The 23,364-nt window shown below is 35.4% G+C and overlaps 1 protein-coding gene and 1 long non-coding RNA gene across 8 annotated transcripts in view; one reads left to right on the top strand and one right to left on the bottom strand.

The window, feature by feature from the left end:
• Positions 1-23,364, top strand: part of RTN3 (reticulon 3) — an 89,160-nt gene that overhangs the window by 5,876 nt on the left and 59,920 nt on the right. Inside the window, exon 1 of one of the 4 annotated variants that reach the window (XM_077115908.1) lies at positions 175-235. The exons of the other annotated variants lie outside the window; for them this stretch is intronic. Coding sequence (XP_076972023.1) covers positions 190-235 — 46 coding nt within the window. The 5' untranslated portion in view covers positions 175-189. Of the gene's footprint in view, positions 1-174; positions 236-23,364 lie in introns of those variants that run through there. 4 annotated transcript variants of the gene reach the window in all.
• Positions 634-6,085, bottom strand: LOC143646688 (uncharacterized). 4 transcript variants are annotated; one of them, XR_013157582.1, is made up of 5 exons: positions 5,746-6,085; positions 3,804-4,002; positions 2,591-2,708; positions 2,410-2,502; positions 634-742 (listed from the first exon to the last, which is right to left on the bottom strand). It is a non-coding gene; the product is annotated as an uncharacterized LOC143646688 (long non-coding RNA). The 4 variants fall into 4 exon arrangements; XR_013157580.1 differs by lacking the exon at positions 634-742 and having other exon boundaries at positions 2,306-2,502; XR_013157581.1 differs by lacking the exon at positions 634-742 and having other exon boundaries at positions 2,306-2,497.

The raw sequence follows: 23,364 nt of genomic DNA, 5'->3' as shown, positions 1-23,364 counted from the left end.
TGATTTTGACGCAGGTGGTGGTGAAAGGGTTGCACTGCAGATTTGCGGGCAGGTGTTGACATAATCAGGCATTCATTGTAGTCTTCGATCTTTTTTTTTTCTTTTTGGTCGCCTGTGGGGTGGATGAAGGCGTTCAATAGGAACATTGTAACGTTTCTTTGCTGTTTTTATCTGCTTTTTTTAATTTTTATGGACTCTGTAATACAGAGTCTGATTTTTTCCCCGAGGCTCCAAGGTAGGAGAAAGCGTGATGAGAATGGCTCAGGGAAGATTTGGGAGGGAGCTGTTGATGGTCCGTCCATGATGGATCCGTGGCTGCATCTGCAGCACAACCTGCTCTTCTCCGGCGCGGCTTGGGGGTGGGAGCTTGCGATCCGTCGCTTAATGTTCCAGAAGATAATAAATAGGGAGTAATGTCAAGCCACCAATATGTTTTGATTTCATATTTTCTTTGGGCTGTTATTGACCGCAGTGTAACAAAAGAGGGTGTTTACTGCAGTATGGGGGGAGGGAGGAGAAAATTCAGACAAAGCCAGGGACTGGTTGAACCCCCTTCTCTTTCCATCTCTGAAAGACAACTAGGGAAGCTGCAAAGCCGCCTTTAGTTTCCATTGTATAGGCGTCTGCCTGCTGGTGGGAGCTGGCTGGCAAACTCCCCTCGTACAAAGATCTGCAGTGCAGATGCTTTCTTGAAGAAAAAAAATGCAGCATGGGCAGGTGGTGGATCTTAAAGGAACTGAGCCTGTGAAAGTGAAAAAAACCAAAAAACATGTTGTAAAGGAAGGTCTAGAGATTGGGACAATACCGTTTTTGCCCGTTGAGTTATGTCAAATGATTTGAGAGGTTTTAAAATGCTTAATTGTCTCCTTCGCCAGCATCTTGAACTGATCTTTCTAAAGAACAAAATATTTCTGATCTTAGCTTTAAATATATTCTCTGTGTTAATACTGGATTTCCACCTGTTTAAGAGCTTTGGTACCCTGTTGGATTTTCCAGTTTCCTTTTTATTTATTTATTTATTTATTTTTTATTTTGCGTGGGCAACCACCGAGAATCGAACCCAGGTCTCTAGCGTGGCACATGAGAACCCTGACTATTGAACCACCATGGCCCACCCGGTGGTACCCTGTTGGATTTTACAGTGTAGTTATGGTCAGTTGAAACAGAGGAAGCTTCTGCGGGTCAGAATTAGCTGTTCTGATAAAGGAATGAGGCGGCTAATTTGGAACCCTTGTTTCCTTTAAACCACCAGCATTTCTCCTCCAAATTTTTGTGTTCTGGGCGAAGGTCCAGATGAACAGCAGCTTCCCTATAACTTAGCAACTTGGCATTTGGCTTTAATCGCTTGTCACTGCTTACTGTTTAGCCTTTTCTACCTAAAGGGAATATGATTGTACCCTTTGGTCCAGTGCCTCGGGTACTGATACAGCCAACTATGTAGTATGATTAGAGAAGCAGGCCAAGGGGCCAGGATGGCTTCTCAGACTTCTGTCTTTGAAGAAAGCAGAAGACTTAGGCAGAAATTTGAGATTGAGGTAAAAGAGACTTAAATATTTAGTGTTCTTTCAGAATGGAAGTTGACTTGACTGGACGTTAAGTACAGTCAAAAAATCTTCAGTTTTTGATTCAGGTCTAAGTTTTAAGAATAGGCCCTCTATGTTCAAGATTAGACCAATTAAAAGTCATTCTAGGTAGCAAGCTTTAAAATGTAGTTCTAACATTTGCAACCAAATGGAGAAATCATTTGAAAATCAACTTATTTTTTGTTTTAATGCAGTGTTATGGACAAATTAATAAGACAATAAAATAGAAAATTCTTTTTTTTCATAGGTGCACACATACCATACCACCATGCAGACTAAGATGGAAATACAAATTTGATGACATATTTCCACTTGGCTTATAGTTCTGATACCATTTATCCTTGTCACAACTTTTATTTATGATTGGCTTTACTTTGCTTTATTTATTTACTTACTTGTTTCTGCACTTGTTGCTATGATGATGGAAAAGACACTGAAATTATGTCTGCAGAAATAATGAAATTTATATTCTGGTATGTTATTCCAACTACACGAATTTTATTTTACATTTTCTTAATACTATTAAATGACCCAATCTTTACTTATTATTTCTTAGTTAAAATTTTATTACAAAATTGTATTTCTTAGGTCAGCTGTAGGCACTTAAAACAGTTTCTGATATGTAGTCGTTCTTGGGAAGTATTTGTTGAATGAATCATCAAACGTACAAACTAGAAAGGAACACCTAGAAAATGAACTAGAAAGATGCGCTCTCTGTCTTAAACTTTTTTCCAGTGCAAATGTTTATTAGTTTGTCTGCAAACCATTAATACAATCTTGGTGGGCCGGGTGCAAGATCTTCATTTGTCATAAAAAGTTAAGATACCTGCAGTGTATAGTCATCGTTTCATTGCAGAAGCTCTTCCTCCTTTCAAAATGGTTTCTCCATCTCTCAGAGAAAATGTCTCAAGCTTCTGTACTATGAAAATAAGATGAGGTTTGTTATTACAAAATTTAACTCATTTAAAACAAAAGCCAAATCTTCCTTGATTGTAAAAGAAATTTACCAAATGTTGCTGTCAGCCTTTAACTTCATATTCTTTTGCCAAGCCCTTCTTGATTTTAGAGACTTCAAAAATTAAGTGGTCTCTTATTAGTGTCCTGCAGGAAACAGTTTTGACTGACCTGTCCAACAATGAATTTTAGAAATATTAGTTTCTACCTAAAGGGAATAAGTGATTGTACCCTTTGATCCAGTGCCTCGGGTACTGATACTGCCAACTATGTAGTATGCTTAGAGAAGCAGGCCAAGGGGCCAGGATGGCTTCTCAGACTTCTGTCTTTGAAGAAAGCAGAAGACTTAGGCAGAAATTTGAGATTGAGGTAAAAGAGACTTAAATATTTAGTGTTCTTTCAGAATGGAAGTTGACTTGACTAGACGTTAGGTACAGATATATGCCTATTGTCTAAACTTTAACAGTGCCTGAATATCATACTGTTTACCTAACTTTGAAATTCTATAACTTGAGACTTACTCTTTATTACTCTCATGAAAAGCATAATAAAATAAAGCCACATTTCTTGTATCTGTTCATGGAAAATGGCTCAGAGCCGAACAACTTTGGTAATTAAAAAAGTTTTTGCTTGAATTCCTCTTTCCTCACTCATGAAATTTTGCTGTCCTGTGTACTTTTTGTGGCATCCTTTTCACACTTTTTTCCTAGCATGTCTATCAAATGAGAGTACATAATTTCCATTTTCAATCTTAATAAAACAAATCTGACCACCTGTTCAGCATTGACATGATCTATGTATTACATTCACATCAAATTATCAGTAGTAGCATAACATGATAAGCAGCACAGATTTGAGCTCCAGAGGCACCTAGATTTAAATTCCAGCTCTGTCTCTTAATAATTGTGTGACCTTGTACCAGTAAAGATTCCTTAACTTTAAAATGGGGATGATAGTAGTTCCTACCTCTAATTTCATGTGAGAATTAAATAAGATAACACATGTAAAAGACTGAGCACAGCACCTTGCCCACAGGAAGTGCTTAGTAAATAATACCATTAATGTGAAGAAATAAATTATAGATCAGCATTGTGACTTAGACACATCTGCTTTGTGCTCTAAAACCCTAACTTTTATTGACTAACAATGCCTAACATTTGCTACTTCTGTTTGTAGGCTATAGACTTCTTGCACATAGATACAAAACAGCAGATTAAATTACAAGTGAGAAATAATCTTCCTCACAATGAAGGAAGATTTTTATACCTCTTTCTTATTTCCAAAAGTTAGTCTGTTGTTCCAGCTGTGATTTCTCACATTAATGATTAAAACTGCCATCCCTTCCACTCAGCTGGTCTGTTAAAGAGGTAGGGACAAGAGCCAGGATACCTCAGAGATGGCTTGGCATGATTCATCAGTATGCTTACATTTTCCCACAGCATTCTGGCCATAGTAAATAATGCCCCTGTGAAAGGAAAGAAGAATAGAAAAAACAGCAAGAATGGTCGGGTCAGTATGTCCACCAATGTTCATTGACTTGGATTTATTCCCCCAAAATAAAAAGTTCCTTTCAATGCTGAAGGTTCCTTTTAGAGTCAAATTCACAAGTAATTAAACTACTCCAGTCACATTAAGCAACCAGTGCCCATATATTTAACAGTCGCAACTTAACCCTATATTGACATCTTGTAGAGGATTATTAAGTTACTAGTAAGGCGTCAGTGTTTTTGTTATTCGTATGTTAGAGATGGTGTGAAAACACAGTGTAACTAATAGTGCTTTTTTGTTATGAAATATAACATTATATACAAAAAACCAAAAAATTTCAAAGTACATTTTAACAGGTAGTTTTAGAACAAATTTCAGAGTATGGTAGGGTAACAATTCTGCAGTTTCAGATATCTCTTTCTAGCTGCTCCAAGACATTGGAAACTAAAAAGAAATATCTTTTTATAGTATAATGATTTAGCAGTCATCGTTTGTTAAATTCTGTCTTCTTTGTTACTTCTCCTTTGATCCTTCTCCCATCCGTTGGGGATATTTGGGCAATGACCATTCTAACTTCATGTTGAAAAGGGGTGTCAGCATTATGGGGAATGGAATTAGTTGATGCTGTTGGAGAGACTGGTAACTCTGGATTTCAGGACTTATATGACCTCGGAACTGTCTTGAGGTTTTAGGTTTCTGAGAAATAAACTTAGCGAATGATACTCATATAGAGTCTTGAGTCCTGGGTATTCTTTGGGGTTTACAGGAATACTGTTAGTTGGGGCCTGGCAAACCATGGCAATTAGTAATATCTAGCTGAAGCTTGCATAAGAGTACCCTCCAGAATGGCCTCTCAATTCTATTTGAAATCTTTTAACTGATTACTGATACCTTATTCTATTACATTTCTTTCCCCCCTTTTGGTCATGAAGGCATTGTCGATCCCACAGGGCCAGGGCCAGGGCTAGGCTTATCACTAGGAGTCATGTCCCATGTTGCCAGAGAAATTCACACCCCTGGACGTCATGTCCTACGTAGTGGGAGGAGGTTAATGATTTTACTTGCAGAGTTTATGCCAGTGCTTTTAAATTACCTGCCCAACATAATCTGGAATGTATCCCAGGTATTATATTAAGCTATACAGAATTGCAAGACCTCATTCCCAATTCTAGGTTCCATGTGTTTAGGTTGTTTAACTGAACTAGCCAGACAGGTTAAGTTAGTTTGTGTGTTACAGAAAATTTAGGTTGTGAATAATATAAACCTCTCCTCCTTTGGTCTCATATAGTAGGTGAAGTTCTAAAATACAGACAATATCATTCTTGACCTTATATTCCGATTTACCTTAGTCCCAACTATATTGTCTTTGTTCATATCTCTAATTGAAGCCTAATCTCTTTTTTTGGCTTCTTTAACAGTTGTTCTGTGTAGGCATGCTGACTTTCAGAGCTGCAGAACGCCTACACTGAGTCTCAGGTGTTACACATGTACCCAAAGTTCCAAGAAAATACCATGTTATACACACACAGTACAGCATTTCAGAATTTAGAAATAACACTTAAAACTCAGAAATAAATGTGACATTGATAAGAGCTTACTATCTAGGTCCCAATTTTCTTATAATTATTTTCTAAAAGAGACCATGCAATATTTTTTCTTTTGTTTCTGGCTTACTTTGCTCAACATAATGTCCTCATGATTCATTCACTTTTTTTCATACCTTATGAGTTTGTTCTAGTATTGCTGTTATTTTGTATTGTCACTGGAGAGATTATAGAATAGTCTTGATATAGTAGTCACCTGTCTAATCCTATGCAGGTTTCAAGCACTTGTAAAACAAAGTTTGGTTGTGAAGAAATTGGTGACATGTCATTGAAGACAGAAGGGAAAGTTTAACTTTCCTATTTTTTTTTTTTTTTTTTTTTTTTTACATGGGCAGGCACCGGGAATCAAACCCGGGTCCTCTGGCATCGCAGGCAAGCATTCCTGCCTGCTGAGCCACTGTGGCCCTCCTATTATTTTTTTTAAGCTGAGGAGTTGCTCTATAGAAAGGCATTTCTCTGTAGTGTAATCCTAGAATTTACAAAGGTTCTAAATTCTGAGCAGTATTTACAAAGGTTCTAAATAGGTAGATTTGTAATATAAAACATTACCTATGCTTATTTTTTGTATGCTCTTCACTTATTATTTGTGTTCTGCTTTATTGTTAATGATTAATTTAGCCACCTAATAATACATACTTGTGAAAAATATAACAATTTCAAGTCAAACTTTATAGATAAAAATTACCAAGTTGATGTTTTATTCATATCATTCTGAAGTTACCCAGGAAACTGACTTACCATTTATTCTGCTCATTTATAGCAGCTGTTGATTTTAGAATTATTTTGGGTCATTGGTATGTTATAGATGTTTTGAAAGAAGTAAAATATCAATATTGCTTGTGATTGCATCATTTAAGTCTTTTACTACATATCTGTGACTTACATAAGATATATGATATTGCAACTTCAGAGAGAACAACCTCTTTAAATATTGTGTAGGGTTTGCAGTTCCATTTTCCTTTTAGGGAAGTCAGTTATTTGTCAGTAAGTAGTCCTTCTCTTGCGATGGTCTTTTTAAATTTCAAAGAAATATCCTTACCTATTTTCTTCAATTATCTGATTCATTTTTCCCAGGAAGCACATCATCATAACCTAACAAAGAAGGGAAAGGTAAGCTTTTTGACACATTGTTGTTTGGCAGATTGATTATCTTGCCCTTCAGGATATATTGAAGGATATACTAGACAAACTAGACAACTCTTTTTTTTTAATTAAAAATTGATACAACCTCCCTTTCCTCCTGTTACCTAAAAGTATTTCAACATTGAATATGTCATGTCTTCATTTTACAATTGAGATAGAAATAATTGATTTTTATAATACTTTCATTTGTATACTGATTTATGATTTAAATTGTGCCCACACATTAACTTAACAGATGTTTGAATGTACATTAAAGCTTTTTGCTAGGTGCGGGATAGGAAGGTAAATAAAATATAGATCATCCCTCAAGAGGCTGTATTCAGTTGGAGAAAGCCTTGTGTTAATCCTATGTGAACTCTTAAGCCTACTATCTATGAGGTAGCCATATAAATCGCTTCTTATTACCAATGAGAAACCAGGCTCTTACAGTTAAGTGATGTGCCTTCATGGCTATGGAATTGAGGGTGGGGACAGAATTAAGGGACGAGGGCCCATTCCAGTTCTCTTTCCAATGTGCATCTGGTCTCTTTAAAATTTGAAGCAACATGTGATTTAAAAAAAAAAAACAAAACTGGTTGTCACCCTCTTGAATTCAGTGATCACTTGAACTTAAAAACCTTAATTTCTGGTCTTTTAGTTCCTAAACCCAGTGCCCTTTGCTCTGCTACTCTACTGAAACTTCTCTTGTTAAGTTCACAAATTATTTTCCACGTTGTCAAATCCACTAGTCAGTTCTTGGTCCTTATTTTCTTGCCCTATCAACAGCTTTTGCATAATTGATTACTCCCTTTTCCTTGAAATACAGATTTCATTTGTCTTCCATGACACAACATTCTCTTAGTTTTCCTCCTCTCTCACTTGTTGCTCTTCTTCGGTCTTCTTTACCCTTTTTTTTTTTTTAATTAAGGTATAATTCATATGCTGTAAAATTTACCAATTTGAAGTATACAATTCTATGACCTTCAGTATATTCACAAAGTTGCACAACAATCACCACGGTTTAATACCATATAACCTCAAAAGAAACTCCATACCTGCTAGCCGTCACTCCTACCTACCCCCTCCATCTCCTCATGACCACTAGTTTACTTTCTGACTCTATAGATTTGCCTATTCTGGAGATTTCATATTGCTAGTTCTCTTTTAACTTCACAACTTCTAAACATTATAGTGCTACTTGATTCATTCTTAGAACTTTTCTGTATCTGTTCTCATTGATTTCATTTATGACCATCCGTTCTTTGGCTTTGAAATACTATCTGTACAGTTACACAGGTGGTTCAGTGGTAGAACCAGTGCTCACCTTCCATGCAGGAGACCTGGGTTTGATTCCCAGACCATGCACCAAAAAAAAAACAAAGAAAGAAAAAAATACTATCTATAAACTGATGACTTTCAAATGTTTATCTTAAGTCTTCATGTCTAATAGGCATGTTGAACTTAACTATATCTAAACCTGAACTCCTAATCTTTCTTTTAAATCTGTTCTTCCCTCAGTATTCCCCATCTCAGTATATAGCAGTTCTGACCATCTTTTGCCTAAGTCAGAAAATCTGGAAATCATCCTTGACTCCTCTCTTTTCCGCACACATCCATCAGCAAATTCCGTTGATTCTGTCTTCAGAAAATGTACTGTATCTGACCAGTTCTCTCAACCTCCACTGCTATCACCCCATTCCAGTCTACTGTCGTCCCGCTTTAGGATTATTGTAGTTGCCCCCTAACTGATCTCCCTGCTTTCTCCCTTGCCTGTCTTCAGATTCTTCTTCACACAGCAGGTGGTATAAGCCTGTGAAAATGTAAGTCAGATCATGTCCCTCCTGTAGGCAAAATGCTCCAGTGGCTTCCCATTTCACTTAGAGCAAATACCAAAATCCTTGAAGGGCTTATGTTACATCTGGTCCCAACATCCCCCCTGTTCATTCTGCTAGCTGTTCTTCACACCATGAACACCCCCCTACCTCATAGTCTTATCTTTTGCAATTTACTCTGTCCAAAATGCTCTTTCCTTTTATATCCATGCTGTTCACTGCCTTACCTCATTTAGGTCATGGTTTAAATATCACTTTTGCCTAGCCACCCTATCTAAATTTGCACAGGGAAAAAAAAAACACCCCCGTTGACCTCCCTTACTTGATTTTTCTTACCACGTGTCATCATCCATTTTACTATTATTAATAATTATTACTAAAAATTAATTTGTTAATCTGTTTCTTGTCCATCTTCCCCACTAGAATATAGGTTTAAGGTTCACTTCTTTTATTACTGTCTTTAGTTCTGGACTCTAGATATTTTCCACTAATGTGTCTTAATAACCACATGAATGCCACATTTTGCCATATTAGAGACTTGCTTATAATAAGGAATCAATAGTAAGCTAGTCTGATAGGTCAGGATTTTAAAATATGTTAAAATAAGTTAGAATGCTTGCTTGCCTTGAAGGAGGCCTAGGTTTGATTACTGGCCCATGTACACACGTACCCTGCACCCCCCCATCCCACCCCCCAAAAAATTGATTTCAGTCTTATTCTTGACAAAATCTGAGCTTTTAGTTAGATTTTGTTTAAATACAAATGTAACAGTATTTGGGGATGTGTATTTTAAGGGTTCAGTTATTAAAATACTTGTAACAGATTTTTCCTGTTTGCACAGTCCATTTTATGTCTTTCTATAACGTTTTATTTTTTAATTTCTGGTTGTATAAATTTTTATTTGATAATCATATAAGTTAGCTCTGCAATCCAGCTAGAGTTGAAAGGGAAGGATAATGTAGAACCCAAAGAACTGCCGCAAGAGCACAAAGATGGTAAGATACTGAGAGCAGACCAGGGGAGGTAGAATGCTTTCCTGAGCTACATAGAAGGAATGTCTGGTGTTTCAGACAAAACACAAGTTTTATTAGACTTGTCCACAGTTGGCAATGTGGTCTTCTTGCTGGTCTTGCCATTCCTGGACCCAGAGTGTTCTGTGGCTTCCATAATGCTCATGCCTCTTTCACCTTGCCAAAGATGACATGCTTTCCAACAAACCACTCGGTTTTAGCAGTGCAGATGAAAAACTGGAAACCACTTGTGTTGGGTCCAGCATTGGCCATGGACAAGATGCCGGAATCCATATGCTTCAGGATGAAGTTCTTATCATCAAACTTCTCCCCATAGATGGACTTGTTGCCAGTGCATTTATGACATGTGAAGTCACCACCGTTGTGCATAAACCCAGGAATAATTCTGTGACAGCAAGAACCCTTAAAACCAAATATTTTCTCCCAAGTGCTCAGAGCATGACATTTTTCTACTGTCTTTGGAACTTTTTTATCTGCAAACAGCTCAAATGATATGCAGCCCAAAGGCTTACTGTTGATGGCAATATCGAAGAACACAGTGGGGTTGACCATGCCTGGGGGTGGCGTGGCCAGGGGCTATGGTATCTGGCCCTGTAAAACTTTTTAATTTTGTTTCTTTTGCAAAAAGCCTTGCAAAACAACAAGCAAAATCTACTTCTTAAATTTCATATACGTTTACTTAATACAAAGGGTATAAGGAAATCATTCCAATTTTTTTAGTGTTCTAACAAAAGAGTAAACATAGTGGTAATGAGTATCATCTTGACTTATTCTAGAGAGAACTACTGCTTTAGTAATTACCACATTACTACAACTAAAATCCAGTCAACCACTTATTCTGTTTTGAGATAAGCCAAATTTAAAAATCTCATTAGTTCAGTTTTCTTTAATATCCAGGCCTCCATATTCCATGCGTTCTATATGCTGGCCACTTTTCTGTTCCCTGCCTTATAAAGAAAGGATACAAGGATAACTAAGATGATCCTTAACCAGAGAGTGCTTCAGATAAGCATTAACAGCAAATAAGCTGCATTTATTTAACTAAATATTAAAATCTTATCTGGGTTTACTTGTTCTAGTGGGACTAAAAACAATAGTAATTGGTTTATTTTTACTTTATGTAGATTTTCCCCCCTTGCTGAGGTGGAGCTTAACCCCCCACCCCTTAAGTGTCAGTTGCACTTAGTGACTTGCTTCCAAAGAGTACGGAATGGAAAGGTGGAGGAAGATTGACTGCAGTAGAGAAACACTGCCTCAGCCAGGGAGTCAGGTTAATATCATCAGTGATAAGTCATATTGAGAGTATATATCCTCGATATGATATGATAAGGATGACTGTTCACCTCAGTGGTATTCTTCCCCCAAACCCATAATTCCAGTTTAACTATGAGAAAAACATCAGACAAACCCAAATTGAGGGACATCTGACCAGTACTCTTCAAAACCACCAAGATCATCAGAAACAAGGAAAATCTGAGAAACTGAAAGTCCAGAAGAGACTAAGCAGACATGACAACTAAGTGTGATGTGGCATCCCCTGGATAAGATTTTGGGACAGAAAAAAGATATAAGAAAAAATTAATGCAATCTGAATAAAGTATGGAGTTTAGTTTAAAATAATAGTTTATCAATGTTGGCTCATTAGTTATGACACATATACCACAGTAATGTAAGATGTTAACAATAGAGGAAACTGAGTATAGGCAACTCTGTATTATTTTTGAAATTTTTCTGTAAGTCTAAAACTTCCAAGATAATTTTTTAAAAGAAAAAAGAACTCGAATCATGAAACAGGAATTGCTTGTTGAAAATAGATGGTAATTAATATTTTAAAGCTTTAGCTTATGTATGAGACTAAAGCAAAAAATGTTTATTTGGCACAAAATTTGTATTTGACTAGTGCATTTCCTAATATAACTTATAGACAGCTTAACTGAGCACCATAAGTACCTGGTACCTTGAGTAGGGCATGAGATCTTGGAGGTTTGTCCAGAGTGATACCTCGATAAATCCCAGAAGGATTTGAACAGTGAATAAAAAAGTATTTGCAAAGTCCCCTTGGGAGAATGGTGAGAAAGGGGAAAAATTCAACTTCCCCAAGTGAAGAATTCTTGATATTCTCACCAGCAGTGGGGACAACCAAAGCAATAGGCTGAGCCCCCAATCTTGGGGGTTGTTCATATGGACTTAACCCCGCAAAGGATAGGCTAAGCCTACTTAAAATTAGGCCTAAGAGTAACCCTCAAGAGAACCTCTTTTGTTGCTCAGGTGTGGCCTGTCTCTCTCAGCCAACACGACAAGCAAACTCACTGCCCTCCCCTCTCTCTACGTGGGTCATGACTCCCAGGGGTGTGGACCTTCCTGGCAACATGGGACAGAAATCCTAGAATGAGCTGGGACTCAGCATCAAGGGATTGAGGAAGCCTTCTCTAGCAAAAGTGGGAAGAGCGAAATGAGACAAAATATAGTGTCAATGTTAAGAGATTCCAGTCAGAGTCAAGAGGTTATCCTGGAGGTTATTCTTATGCCTTAAATAGATCTCACCTTTTTAGTTAAGGAGTAACAGAGAGGCTGCAGGAAGCTGATTGAAAATGTAGAACTGTGTTACTGTAGCTGTGTTTCTTGAAGATGATTGTATAATGATACAGCTTTTGCAATGTGACTGTGTGATTGTGAAAACCTTGTGTCTGATGCTTTTTTTACCTACCTTATGGACAGATGAGTAAAACGTATGGATTAAAAATAAATAAATAATGGGAGAACAAATGTTAAAATAAATTTAGTAGATTGAAATGCTGGTAATCAATGAAAGGGAGGAGTAAGGGGTATAGTATGTATGAATTTTTTTCTGTTTTCTTTTTATTTTTTTTCTGAATTGATGCAAATGTTCTAAGAAATGATCATGATGATGAATATACAACTATGTGGTGAAAAAAAATAGGAATTGCTTTCCCCATAAAATTGGGAGACTCAAGGAAGTTCACTTTTACCACTTCTAGTTCAGAAATATAAGGGAAGTCCTAGCCAGTACAAGTAGGTAAGAAAAAAGAAAGAAATAGCATAAAGTTTGGGGGAGGAGGGATCCATCTGCCATCCCTGGAGCTGTTGCAGGAAGGAATGGTAATTGGTTTTGTTTATCAACTTGTGCTGATGATAATGAGTTGCCATTAAGAATTGTGGCTGTGAGGAAAAGTGGAAAGACTGCTGCTGCTTTTTTTTTTATTCTTAGCTATCAAGCAGAAAGGAAAAATATAAATTATTTTGTGGTTTAATATTAGAAAAGATGTTAAGAGAGCTGGTTAATTTCTGATTTTCATTGCTGATTTTAGGAAAAAATTTTGAAGCAAATTTATTTTTCCTTGGGCATTGGAAAATGCTTTAATAACCTAAAGAAATTACACAAAGAAAAGGCTTTGGGGCTAAATATAGAAGTCATTCTATGAAACAGTTCCTAAAAATAATTTGCTTCTCCAAATCCTGTATTCTGATGCTTTAGAAGGATAGTTATCAACAAAATGAACAATTCATTGATACACATATATTATCTCACTGGTATGGTATGGAGTTTTAAAATGTGAGCTTAACTAGGGCAGGCCACAGTGGCTCAGCAAGTAGAGTTTTCTCCTGCCATGCCAGAGACCCGGGTTCGATTCCTGGTGCCTGCCTATACAAAAAAAAAAATGTGAGCTTAACTAGTAAATTTTCAGGTGAGTAGCACATACATTTCAGACAGCTATGAAGACGTATTATCTAACTGGTAGGTAAGGTAATACAGAAAGGAAAGGCATAAGCTTTCACAAAAATCTCAGGATGAATCTTGATACTGACACTTTACTTACCAAACTTTAGATTTCTTCTCTGTAAAATGGGGCTTATTCTACTATCTTCCCACTGGTTGTAAGGATTTGATTTAATATGGAGATAAAGTATATAGCTCAGCGTCTATCAGACACATTCAGTACTCAGTAATTTTTATTATTTATTTATTTATTTTTGGCGTGGGCAGGCTCCAGGAATCAAACCTGGGTCTCTCGCATGGCAGGTGAGAATTCTACCACTGAGCCACTGTCACATAGCCCAGTACACAGTAATTTTAAAAGGTGGTTTTGTTGTTTTTCCTTTGTTTCTTGTAGTTTTGACGGTTGTTTTCATCTTAAGGTATTATGAAGATTGAAAATCCAGTGATACAAAGACTAAGAATACTCACTAGATAGTTTTATTGAAGGACCTGGTAGAAATCCCATCTTAGGCGTCTTTCTTCTCTGAAGTTGCTAACACTTTCCATCTAGATGAGAGGAGTGAATGTGTGTTCAGATATATAATAGAAATACATATTCATAATAGAAAAATTTGGAAAAACAAAAATAAAAAGAAAATTAAAAATCACCAAGTACTACCACCTAGAGATGTAACCATGGCTAATATTTCATATATATTCTTTTAGTTTGTAATAAAAAACAAACTATTCTTAGAAATAAGTAATACATGTACATTATTTTTAAAAAATCAAATATAGATAAGCAAATTTTTTAAATTATCTTAATCATTATACACATAGATTATGATTATCCCTTTTACTTTGTGTATTATATGTATTTTAACCAAAATGGGATCGTATTAAATTACTTTTGTAATATTCTTTTTTTTACCATTCAGTATACTATGAACATCTTTTAGTGGCAGTACGATCTCATCTACAAAACAATTTTAATTAATAGTATCCTATTGTATGGAATCAAAGCTTATTTAACCAGTCCCTAATTACTAGACCTCTGTTAAATTGTTTCCTTTAAAAAAAAAATTCTGTGGTGAGCAATCTTATAACTACATATTTGCCCAGGTGGCTGTTTTTTTATTGGGATTAGACCTTCAGCCAGTCCACCTGTGTTTATCCCATGTCTTCTAGCATCTTCCTGTGCTTTTGTTCCAACACATTTTGTTTCTTATGTATCATCGTACTTTTTTCCTCTACTGGCTCCTACCTTTCTCTCCATAACTGCTTAAATCATTTCCATTCTCTAAAGATTCCCTCAACCCTGCCTTTCCCACTAACTGCTGCCCAATTTTAGTCCTTCCCTTAATCAGCCATCCTTCCCATACTTCTTTTTTAATTTTTTTTTTTTACTTTATTATTTATTTATTTTAGCATTGGCAGGCACCGGGAATCGAACCCAGGTCTCTGGCATGGCAGGCGAGAATTGTGCCACAGAGCCACCATCACACCACCCCTTCCCCATACTTCTTAATATTGGTGTTTTTTAAAACTTGCAGTCACTCCTCAAAGTCTTCTGTGTCTGGCCCCTCCCCTTTGTCACTCTGTTGTCATCAGTGCCAATTTGCCAGATTGCTAAATTCCAGTCAGTGATCCTTTTCAAAGTCTTTCAACTTGACCAAGCAATAACTCTTGACTGTAAACCACTCTCTAAATTGTTCTGTAAGTGCACCGTTCTCTCTTGTGGGCACAGATACAGTGCCTTGGGTTTACCTACTTAAGAAAATGTTTGACTTAGTTAATAGCATTTGAGGATTAGGATCGCCATTTTCAGGTTCAGGTCCATGTGGCATAATGATGTATAAATATAATGTGTGTTTGTGTTTTGTTTTTTTTTTTAATTAGAGGACCTCATGCAATGGGTGTTGCAAACTGTAACTGGTTATCTGTATTCTTTATCAGAATAGATGTTAGACATAAAAATTTGCATGTTGAAATTTTCCACTAGGAAAGGTTGTTAGGTGGAGGTGAAAAGGCAAGACAGCTGGCAGGTTAGTAGGATCTCATTGCATTATATGAGTCTATTTTAATTTTTGGCATTGGACTGCCATTTGATTTTTCAGATTTATTCAGATTTAAACTCAGCAGTTGGCAGAGATTTAATGCATATAGAAATGAAGCCATCTGGAAACATTTTAAAGAAATAGGTAAACGTGCTTATTTTAAAAAAGGAAAGGAAAGAAAAGATGCTTTTCATTTGTAGAAATAAATGTGATGATTCACTTTAAGATGATTAGGAAGCAGTGAATTTTAAAAATCTGGTCTTGATTTAGGAAATTACTCTTATCCATTAAATTCTGTCTCTGTTAATATGCTCTATATTTGTTTACTAGATAGCTTTTTTAAAATTAGTGCTTGTAGATGTAGTTATGGCCCAATTCTTTAAAGCAGTCTTCAGTTTTACGTATATTTCTAACATTTGTGAATACATTTTTGTAATTGTGGGAAAAAAAGAGTTAAGCCATAAAGATCAGTAAACCTGGGAGTATTTCTGGAAGATTTTGTTTTACATATGGCTATTTTTATTGACTTTGTGCCATTTGAACTGAAAATGTAATTTATATTCATGGTTTGTTAACAAGCCCAAGAAGAGTAAACTAAGCCCCACCCCTTGTAGTCCTTTTTGAAAAGCTAGGCATTGATGCCAGTTAACACTTATTTGGGGACATACTTTTGCCCTTTGCTTTTTTAATTTGTAAGCTTTTGTTCCACATCAGCATCTCTAGCTATAACTCATTCTTTTTCATGGCAACAGGTATTCCATTGTATGGATATAACAGTTTATTTAACTAGTCCTCAGTTGATGGATGTTTATATTATTTCTAGTATTTATAGCAGGTGCTGTTATGCATATCCCTAAACACATGTCTTTGTACATGTAGGCAAATATGTCTGTAGGATAAATTCCTAGAATTTATACAAGAAGTATAACTTGTGCATTTTAGAGTCTTAATATATGTTGCCAAATTTATAAGTGTATAATTTTAGAAGATGAAGATTTTTCATATAATCCTATTTTCCCAGTGAATTAATTGTGTTTTTATTTTTCAAGTAGTCAGGATTAACTTTACATATTTACCAACTATAAATTTTTAATTATTTGCGTTAGTGGTGAAAATGCAGTTGGAAACAGTTAAAAGCAAATATTAGTATTAAAATATGTATTTTCCCTTTCCACACAGACTAGCAGAGAAGCATCATCTGTTCTTGAAGGTATTTTTGTTTAAAAGTGCTAGAGATTCCTTTTTTCTTCTTTTGAAGATGAGGGTATTTGACCCTCCAAAAATTGAATTAACTTTTAGAAATGCTTCTTGAAAATGAAATAAGGTTTTTCTGCCAGGTGAGTGAAAACAGTAATTGGAAATTAAAATTGGGGTTTTTCCCGCTCTTGTTAAAATCAATGAAATCATGATGCTTGCCCCCCCTCAGAAAAAAATTCAAGTTAAAATTCCTGTGTGAGGTTGTCAAATTCTCATGCTGTATATTTTCTTTCAGATTCCTTTGTTTCTTCCTCTTCCTCTCAGCCTGTATCTCTATTTTCGACCTCACAAGGCAAGTCTGTCGTTTTTTGTGCATTAATAAAGAAAAATGTTGAGAAAGAGGCTGTAACTGGGAATATGAGCATAAGTTTTCTGTTTCCCCCTAAATCCCTTAAAATAAAAATCAGTGACAACCACTCCTTTATATTTAGCAGTTTCCAGTGGGTTTCCTCTGAAGGTTAAGTAGAATGAGACTGGGTGGATCCTTAACAAATAGCATTAGCTTTAGGTGTAATGGAAAGTATTTCTTAAAAAGTAAAACCTCGGGTGCACGATTCCCAGACCCTGCACACACACACACACACACACACAAGCAAACGTTGCCCACAAATTTGGAGCAGACAAAATTGTAGTTCAGAAAATAACCCCACCTCCAGGATCCACTTAACTTATTGATTTGCAGTTATACATTTGGAGAACTGAACTACTAAAATACCAACCTCATGCAATTCCTTTAGCACAAACTTATCTGAGATTTGTCCCAAGAGCTAGGCTAGTTCCACATTACTTACAAATATTGAACAAGTCACTTGACTTTTTTGGCAAGCAAGATTTGTTGTCCCAGAGATTAAGTTTTGGCTTTGTTTTTTCATTCTACCAGGCAATGCAAAGGGAATGGGAGAGTGATAGCTATATGTTTCGGTAAGTGGGGGCAGGTTACACTGCTAAGAATCTGGAGGAAAGGGAACTGTGCTCATCATTAATTGATACTAATAATAAAAAGTACTCCTTCATTTGTGCTTGATGTACTGGAAAACCCTTATGAAAAATAAGAAAAATTTTAAAAAGATAAAAAATTATAAAAAGAAAAATAGGTGATTTAAGTTATTAAAGATAGGTTTAAGGAGCCCCATTGATAACATTTTATTGTCCCAGCCAGAATTTTTTAACTGCAAAATCTGGATGCTGGTTTGTTATGAAGATTTTGATTTAGGAATAGAGACATAATGGGATAAAATGAACATAGGAAAATCTTTACTTGGTTTAATCTGCTTCTTAGGAAAATGGTAGACAATTTGCTTTTAATTCAGTCGGATGACTGGTGACATTAGCTCTCCCCACCCCTTTATAGTGTATCTCGTTTGTGTAAATTTGGATATTGTGTGGGTGGAATCAAGACCTTGGAAGTTAACTTGTTTGCATTAAAAAAATAGATACTTTGTAAATGTTAGAAATTAATTCCAACATACAAAGGGGTTTTGTTATTTTTTTTTGACATCTGGGATCCAGATTTATATTTTTAAGGTATTTTTTTTCCTCCGATGAGAAATTTAATAATTTAAACAAATAGATATAACATTTATTCTACTCTGAAAGATAAAGTGATAAAAATATACAGTGTAAATAAAAAATTTTATTGTCCCTATTGTATATATTTCTGATATTTAAAAATACATTCCTCATAGCTAAACTTTAAATCACTTTTTTCATACAAAATTGGGATAATTGAAATCTTAAATATAGTGCAGTAACACAACCCAAACAGAACATAACTAAGGTATAAAATGCTGAGAAGATAACTGTCAAGGCTTAACATTATTTTAATCCACATTAGGAAAAATTACATGTGTACTCAAGTAGAATGGAAATAATACATAGGATATTTCTAATTAAAACTAAATAAATAGGCTTTGGTTTCACAATAAGTAGAGTATAAATGAATATACATTTGTCCTAACTTTTTGCTTTATAAAAATTATTTTGAGCAATGCAGATTCAGGCGAATGCTGTTGTTAAAAGGGCATTGTAAAGAGGCAGTTGCAAATGCTTTATCCCTGAAGGTGTTGTAAACTAGCCTCTATTAGTAGCATTTTCCCCTGCAAAAAGTCATGGAAAGTAGGCCAATTGGTGCTCCACATCCTTGGTGGTCTAGAGACGAGTTTGATAGATGGTTTGGCAAATGATTAAGTGGGCTCTAGGGTAGCCAAGACTGGTAGTTTCAGTGTGCCTTAATAAAAGGAAGGGAGCAGGGAATTCTTAATGTACTTGGTCTACTGCGGTAAAACCACTGCAGCATCCCTGGGGCCTGTTTTGTCCCCCATTGACCCTTCAGAGTGACTGCCACCACCAGCAGACACCACAAGTCCACATTGACATCAACTCAATATCTTCCTCTGACTTCTGTATCCTTTGGCCATTTAGCCTTGGGGAAATTGTGTTTTCTTTTTATATACCTAAACCATGTTAAGCAATATGTAGCAATAATTAAATAGTGCATTTTTAGATATAAGAGCTCTTATAATGGTTGGTAGTGACAGTGGCACAACATGGTGAATGTAATTAACACCACTGAATTGTATACTTGAAAGTGGTTAAAATGGGAAATTTTTTTTATACATGTTACCATTATAAAAATGTTTTAAATAGAATGATGTATTTTATTCCTGAAATATATATTCATCATTATTGGGTTTCAGGGAGATGAATATACAAAAAACTGTCATTAATTTAGACTGAGTAAACATCAATTAAGTTTTCAAGGGTAAATTATGTGATATTTATTAAATTGTACTACTTTGAAGTATACAGCTTCATAAACTAGAAAATTAAGCTTTTTGATAACTAATGAATAGATTTATGGTTAGAATATTAATGGAATGATCCATTCCTTCATAAATGAGTTGTATTCCTGAGTAGGTCATCATTGCAGTTTTACTTACTGATTCTTTTTTCCATTTAGCAGTGTTAAATTTCATCTATCCCTGAGAATTTCAAAATAGAGCAAATTTAAAGACGTTTTTAACTTGCTCAGGTCATAGAGCAAATACGTGATAGAGTAGGAGTCTAAAGTCCGTGCTCATAACCACTGTACCTACAATGAAAATGATTAAATAAAATAGTTGCATTTTGGAGTTTAGAAATTTGTTTAGAGATAACATTTTGAGGTTAATATTAAAATCATGAGAGCAAAAGGGACTGAAGTTGTCATCTTAACCACACTACCACTATTAATGATGTAATTTAGTTTTATCTGGAGGATGTGCTCCCTCCATCAGATACAAAATCAAACTGAAATTTGGTTTCCACTTTTGAAAGCTTTGATAAAATTGAGGCCAGAAAATGCTATGATTTTCTTTAGAAAAATTGGAAGAAGAAAAGTAGGTGAAAAGAGAGGATACATCCACAGTGGTGAATTTGGAAGAATTGGAAGCACATTTGCACTCATGAACGTTTGCATTTCATTTTGACCACTTTGACTTAATATGGTAGGCATCTGGAATAGGAAGTTAACAACACTGAACTTTGGGGCAAGCATTGGGGAAGAAAATTTGCCAGTTACAGCCTTTTTTAAAAAAGAGAAAAAGCAAAACATTTTTCTTTGTACAAAAGATACTTTTTGTTTAGGATCTAGCTTGGCTGCAAAGTGTCTGCTGGCTAACTTCCTATTTTGATGCTGTGGCTGAAAGTTGCTGATACTGTTTTGCACGATAACTTGTCTTTTCTTGTTTTGTGAACATGAGAAAATTCAAGTGTAGGAAAACCTATACCTGAATATTTCAAGCCTCTTATAAATATGCATAGTATGTGTGAAAAAGTAACTTAGTGGCTACTACAGGATGGCACCCTTTTACCAAGGTGCATTGTATTTCCATGTAACCTGTCCTTTTAATTAAAAGTAACAGATTTCCTAAGGGGGAGGTGTGGGCAGTAACCAAGTAGTAGCTATTACATTCTTAAGCTATTTGTTCTTTTTAGAAAAAATGCTTTGATAAAGGATATAACATTCATTATTGTTTACCTGTTTCTAGATCAGATTATGTATTCAGTAGTTAAATTATTCACACCTGAACAAATAAATTTCTAAGTTACAGTTGGGGAGTAAAAAACAAAGTAAAGAGAAGATATTTTCAAGGATAGACTATATGCAAGTTTTAAAAATTCACATGTATTTATTTATTTATTTATTTTTATTAATTAAAAAAAATTAACACAACATTTAGAAATCATTCCATTCTACATATGCAATCAGTAATTCTTAATATCACATGTATTTATTTGGTACATGCACAGTATTCACTTGGAAGTTGTCTTTCCATGTTGTCATTTTAACCTCCAGCCTTACTCTGTGAGATAAGATACTGTAACCATAGAAGAGAAAACATTCTTCCTCTATTCCCATATCAAATTTTGTAGTCAAGGGGAGTCCTTACTTTATTCCAATCAGAATTTAGAACTGCTTTAAAATTAGTATATATACATATAGAAGTATTTAAAGCAGGCACAAAAGGATCACTACCGCTCTATGCCCTACAAGCTCTGAGTTGTGCTCCCAGACAAGATAATCTGTAGAGAGGAATGGCATTGAAGAGTGGCACTCATCTTAAGTGGGGATTTTATAGGACTGGAGTTCTGAAGTTCAGCTTTGATTTTTCTAGGCTTCTAAAACTAATAAAAGAGAGTAAAGCTTAGATTCTCATATCAGGTTTAATACCTGGAAACTTGTAATACAGATTCCTGAGCTCTCCACCCTTCCATGAAATTGAGTAAGTCAGAGAAAGCCCATGAAATATTAGTAGTAGTTTTAAAGTTTGAACCTAAAGGGAGAACCTAGCGCAATTCTTGAGGTATAATAGGTATCTGGCTTGTACTAACTGATTCGAAAATTGTGTAACTAATTAAACTATACTTTTCTTTATTTATGAGTGGTAGGAAAAAAAGTACCTAAACTCTGAATGAGGATTTTCTGTATTGTTACTAGATGGAGGTGATTATGATTTGACAATATGCTTTCTTTCTCTCTCCCAGTAAAAAGAGGCATATAGTTTGGAGTCTGTATAAGAAGAGAGATTTTTTTGAGAATGTGGTATTTGGGGACATTTATTGAGCATTTACTAAGTGCCAGATACTGTTCTAAGCATTTTACATGTATTAACTTATCCAGTCCTCACAACAACTCTTTTGTTAAAGTTAGGTCCTTTAGTAATCCCCATCTTTTAGATGAGATTAAGCAAGTTGCCCAAGGCCACATAATTATTAAGTGTTATGAGAAGATTTTGTATTTTTAATAGAAATTTTGGGCTTGGAGAGTTCTAGAGATTTAGGATAGGACTGCCAACTTAATTTCCTAGCCTTATTTCAGGTGATATACTTACATGGAGACTTCTGAATATTTAGAGTTTAATAAACTATGTATAAGCTTGGAGCTTAGTACTTGATAAGATTGGGAGCATGCTCACAACATCATTGTAGGGTTTTAACTTTTTTTTTACCCCTTACCCCACCATACTTTGGTTTCTTTTTTAACAAATCTACTAGATGTATAAGTCTTGTTTGTTAATAATTAAAGTAGCACCATATTTTTAAGTGATTAGAACTCTTAATAGCGAATATGTTCAGTTATTTCCATTATATAATTCTTGTGTTCTTTTTTAATTTTTTTATTAATTTTAAATTTAAAAAATATGACAACAAAGAAACACAAGCATTCTTAATATATAATCATTCTGTTCTACATATATAATTAGTGATTCAAAATATCATCACATAGTTGCATATTCATCATCATGATCATTTCTTAGAACATTTGCATCAATTCAGAAAAAGAAATAAAAGATAACATAAAAAGAAATAAAATGAAAACAGAAAAAAAATTATACATACCATACCCCTTACCCCTCCCTTTCATTGATCACTAGCATTTCAAACTAAATTTATTTTAACATTTGTTCCCCTTATTATTTAATTTTATTTCATATGTTCTACCCATCTGTTGACAAGATAGATAAAAGGAGCATCAGACACAAGGTTTTCACAATCACACAGTCACATTGTGAAAGCTATATCATTATACAATCATCATAAGAAACATGTCTACTGGAACACAGCTCTACATTCAGGCAGTTCCCTTCAGCCTCTCCATTACATTTTGAATAACAAGATGATATCTACTTAATGCATAAGAATAACCTCCAGGATAGCCTCTCGACTCTGGAATCTCTCAGCCATTGATATTTTGTCTCCTTTCACTCTTCCCCCTTTTGATTGAGAAGGTTTTCTCAATCCCTTGATGCTAAATCTCAGCTCATTCTAGGGTTTTTCTCAATCCCTTGATGCTGAGTCTCAGCTCATTCTAGGGTTTTTCTCAGTCCCTTCATGCTGAGTCTCTACTCATTCTAGGATTTCTGTCCCATGTTGCCAGGAAGGTCCACACTCCTTGGAGTCATGTCCCACGTAGACAAGGGAGGGTGGTGGGTGTGCTTGTTGTGTTGGCTGGAGAGAGAGGCCACATCTGAGCAACAAAAGAGACTCTCTTGGGGGTGACTCTTAGGCCTAATTTTAAGTAGGCTTGACCTATCCTTAGCGGGGTTAAGTTTCATATGAACAAACCCCAAGACTGGGGGCTCAGCCTATAGCTTTGGTTGTCCACACTGCTTGTGAGAATATCAAGAATTCACCTGGGGTGGGTGTTGAATTTTCCCCCATTCTCACCATTCCCCAA

The sequence above is a fragment of the Tamandua tetradactyla genome, chromosome 9, assembly GCF_023851605.1.
Source record: "Tamandua tetradactyla isolate mTamTet1 chromosome 9, mTamTet1.pri, whole genome shotgun sequence".
Lineage (NCBI taxonomy): Eukaryota > Metazoa > Chordata > Mammalia > Pilosa > Myrmecophagidae > Tamandua > Tamandua tetradactyla.
Note: the sequence above shows the minus strand (reverse complement) of the source record. Positions and strands in the feature narration are given on the sequence as shown.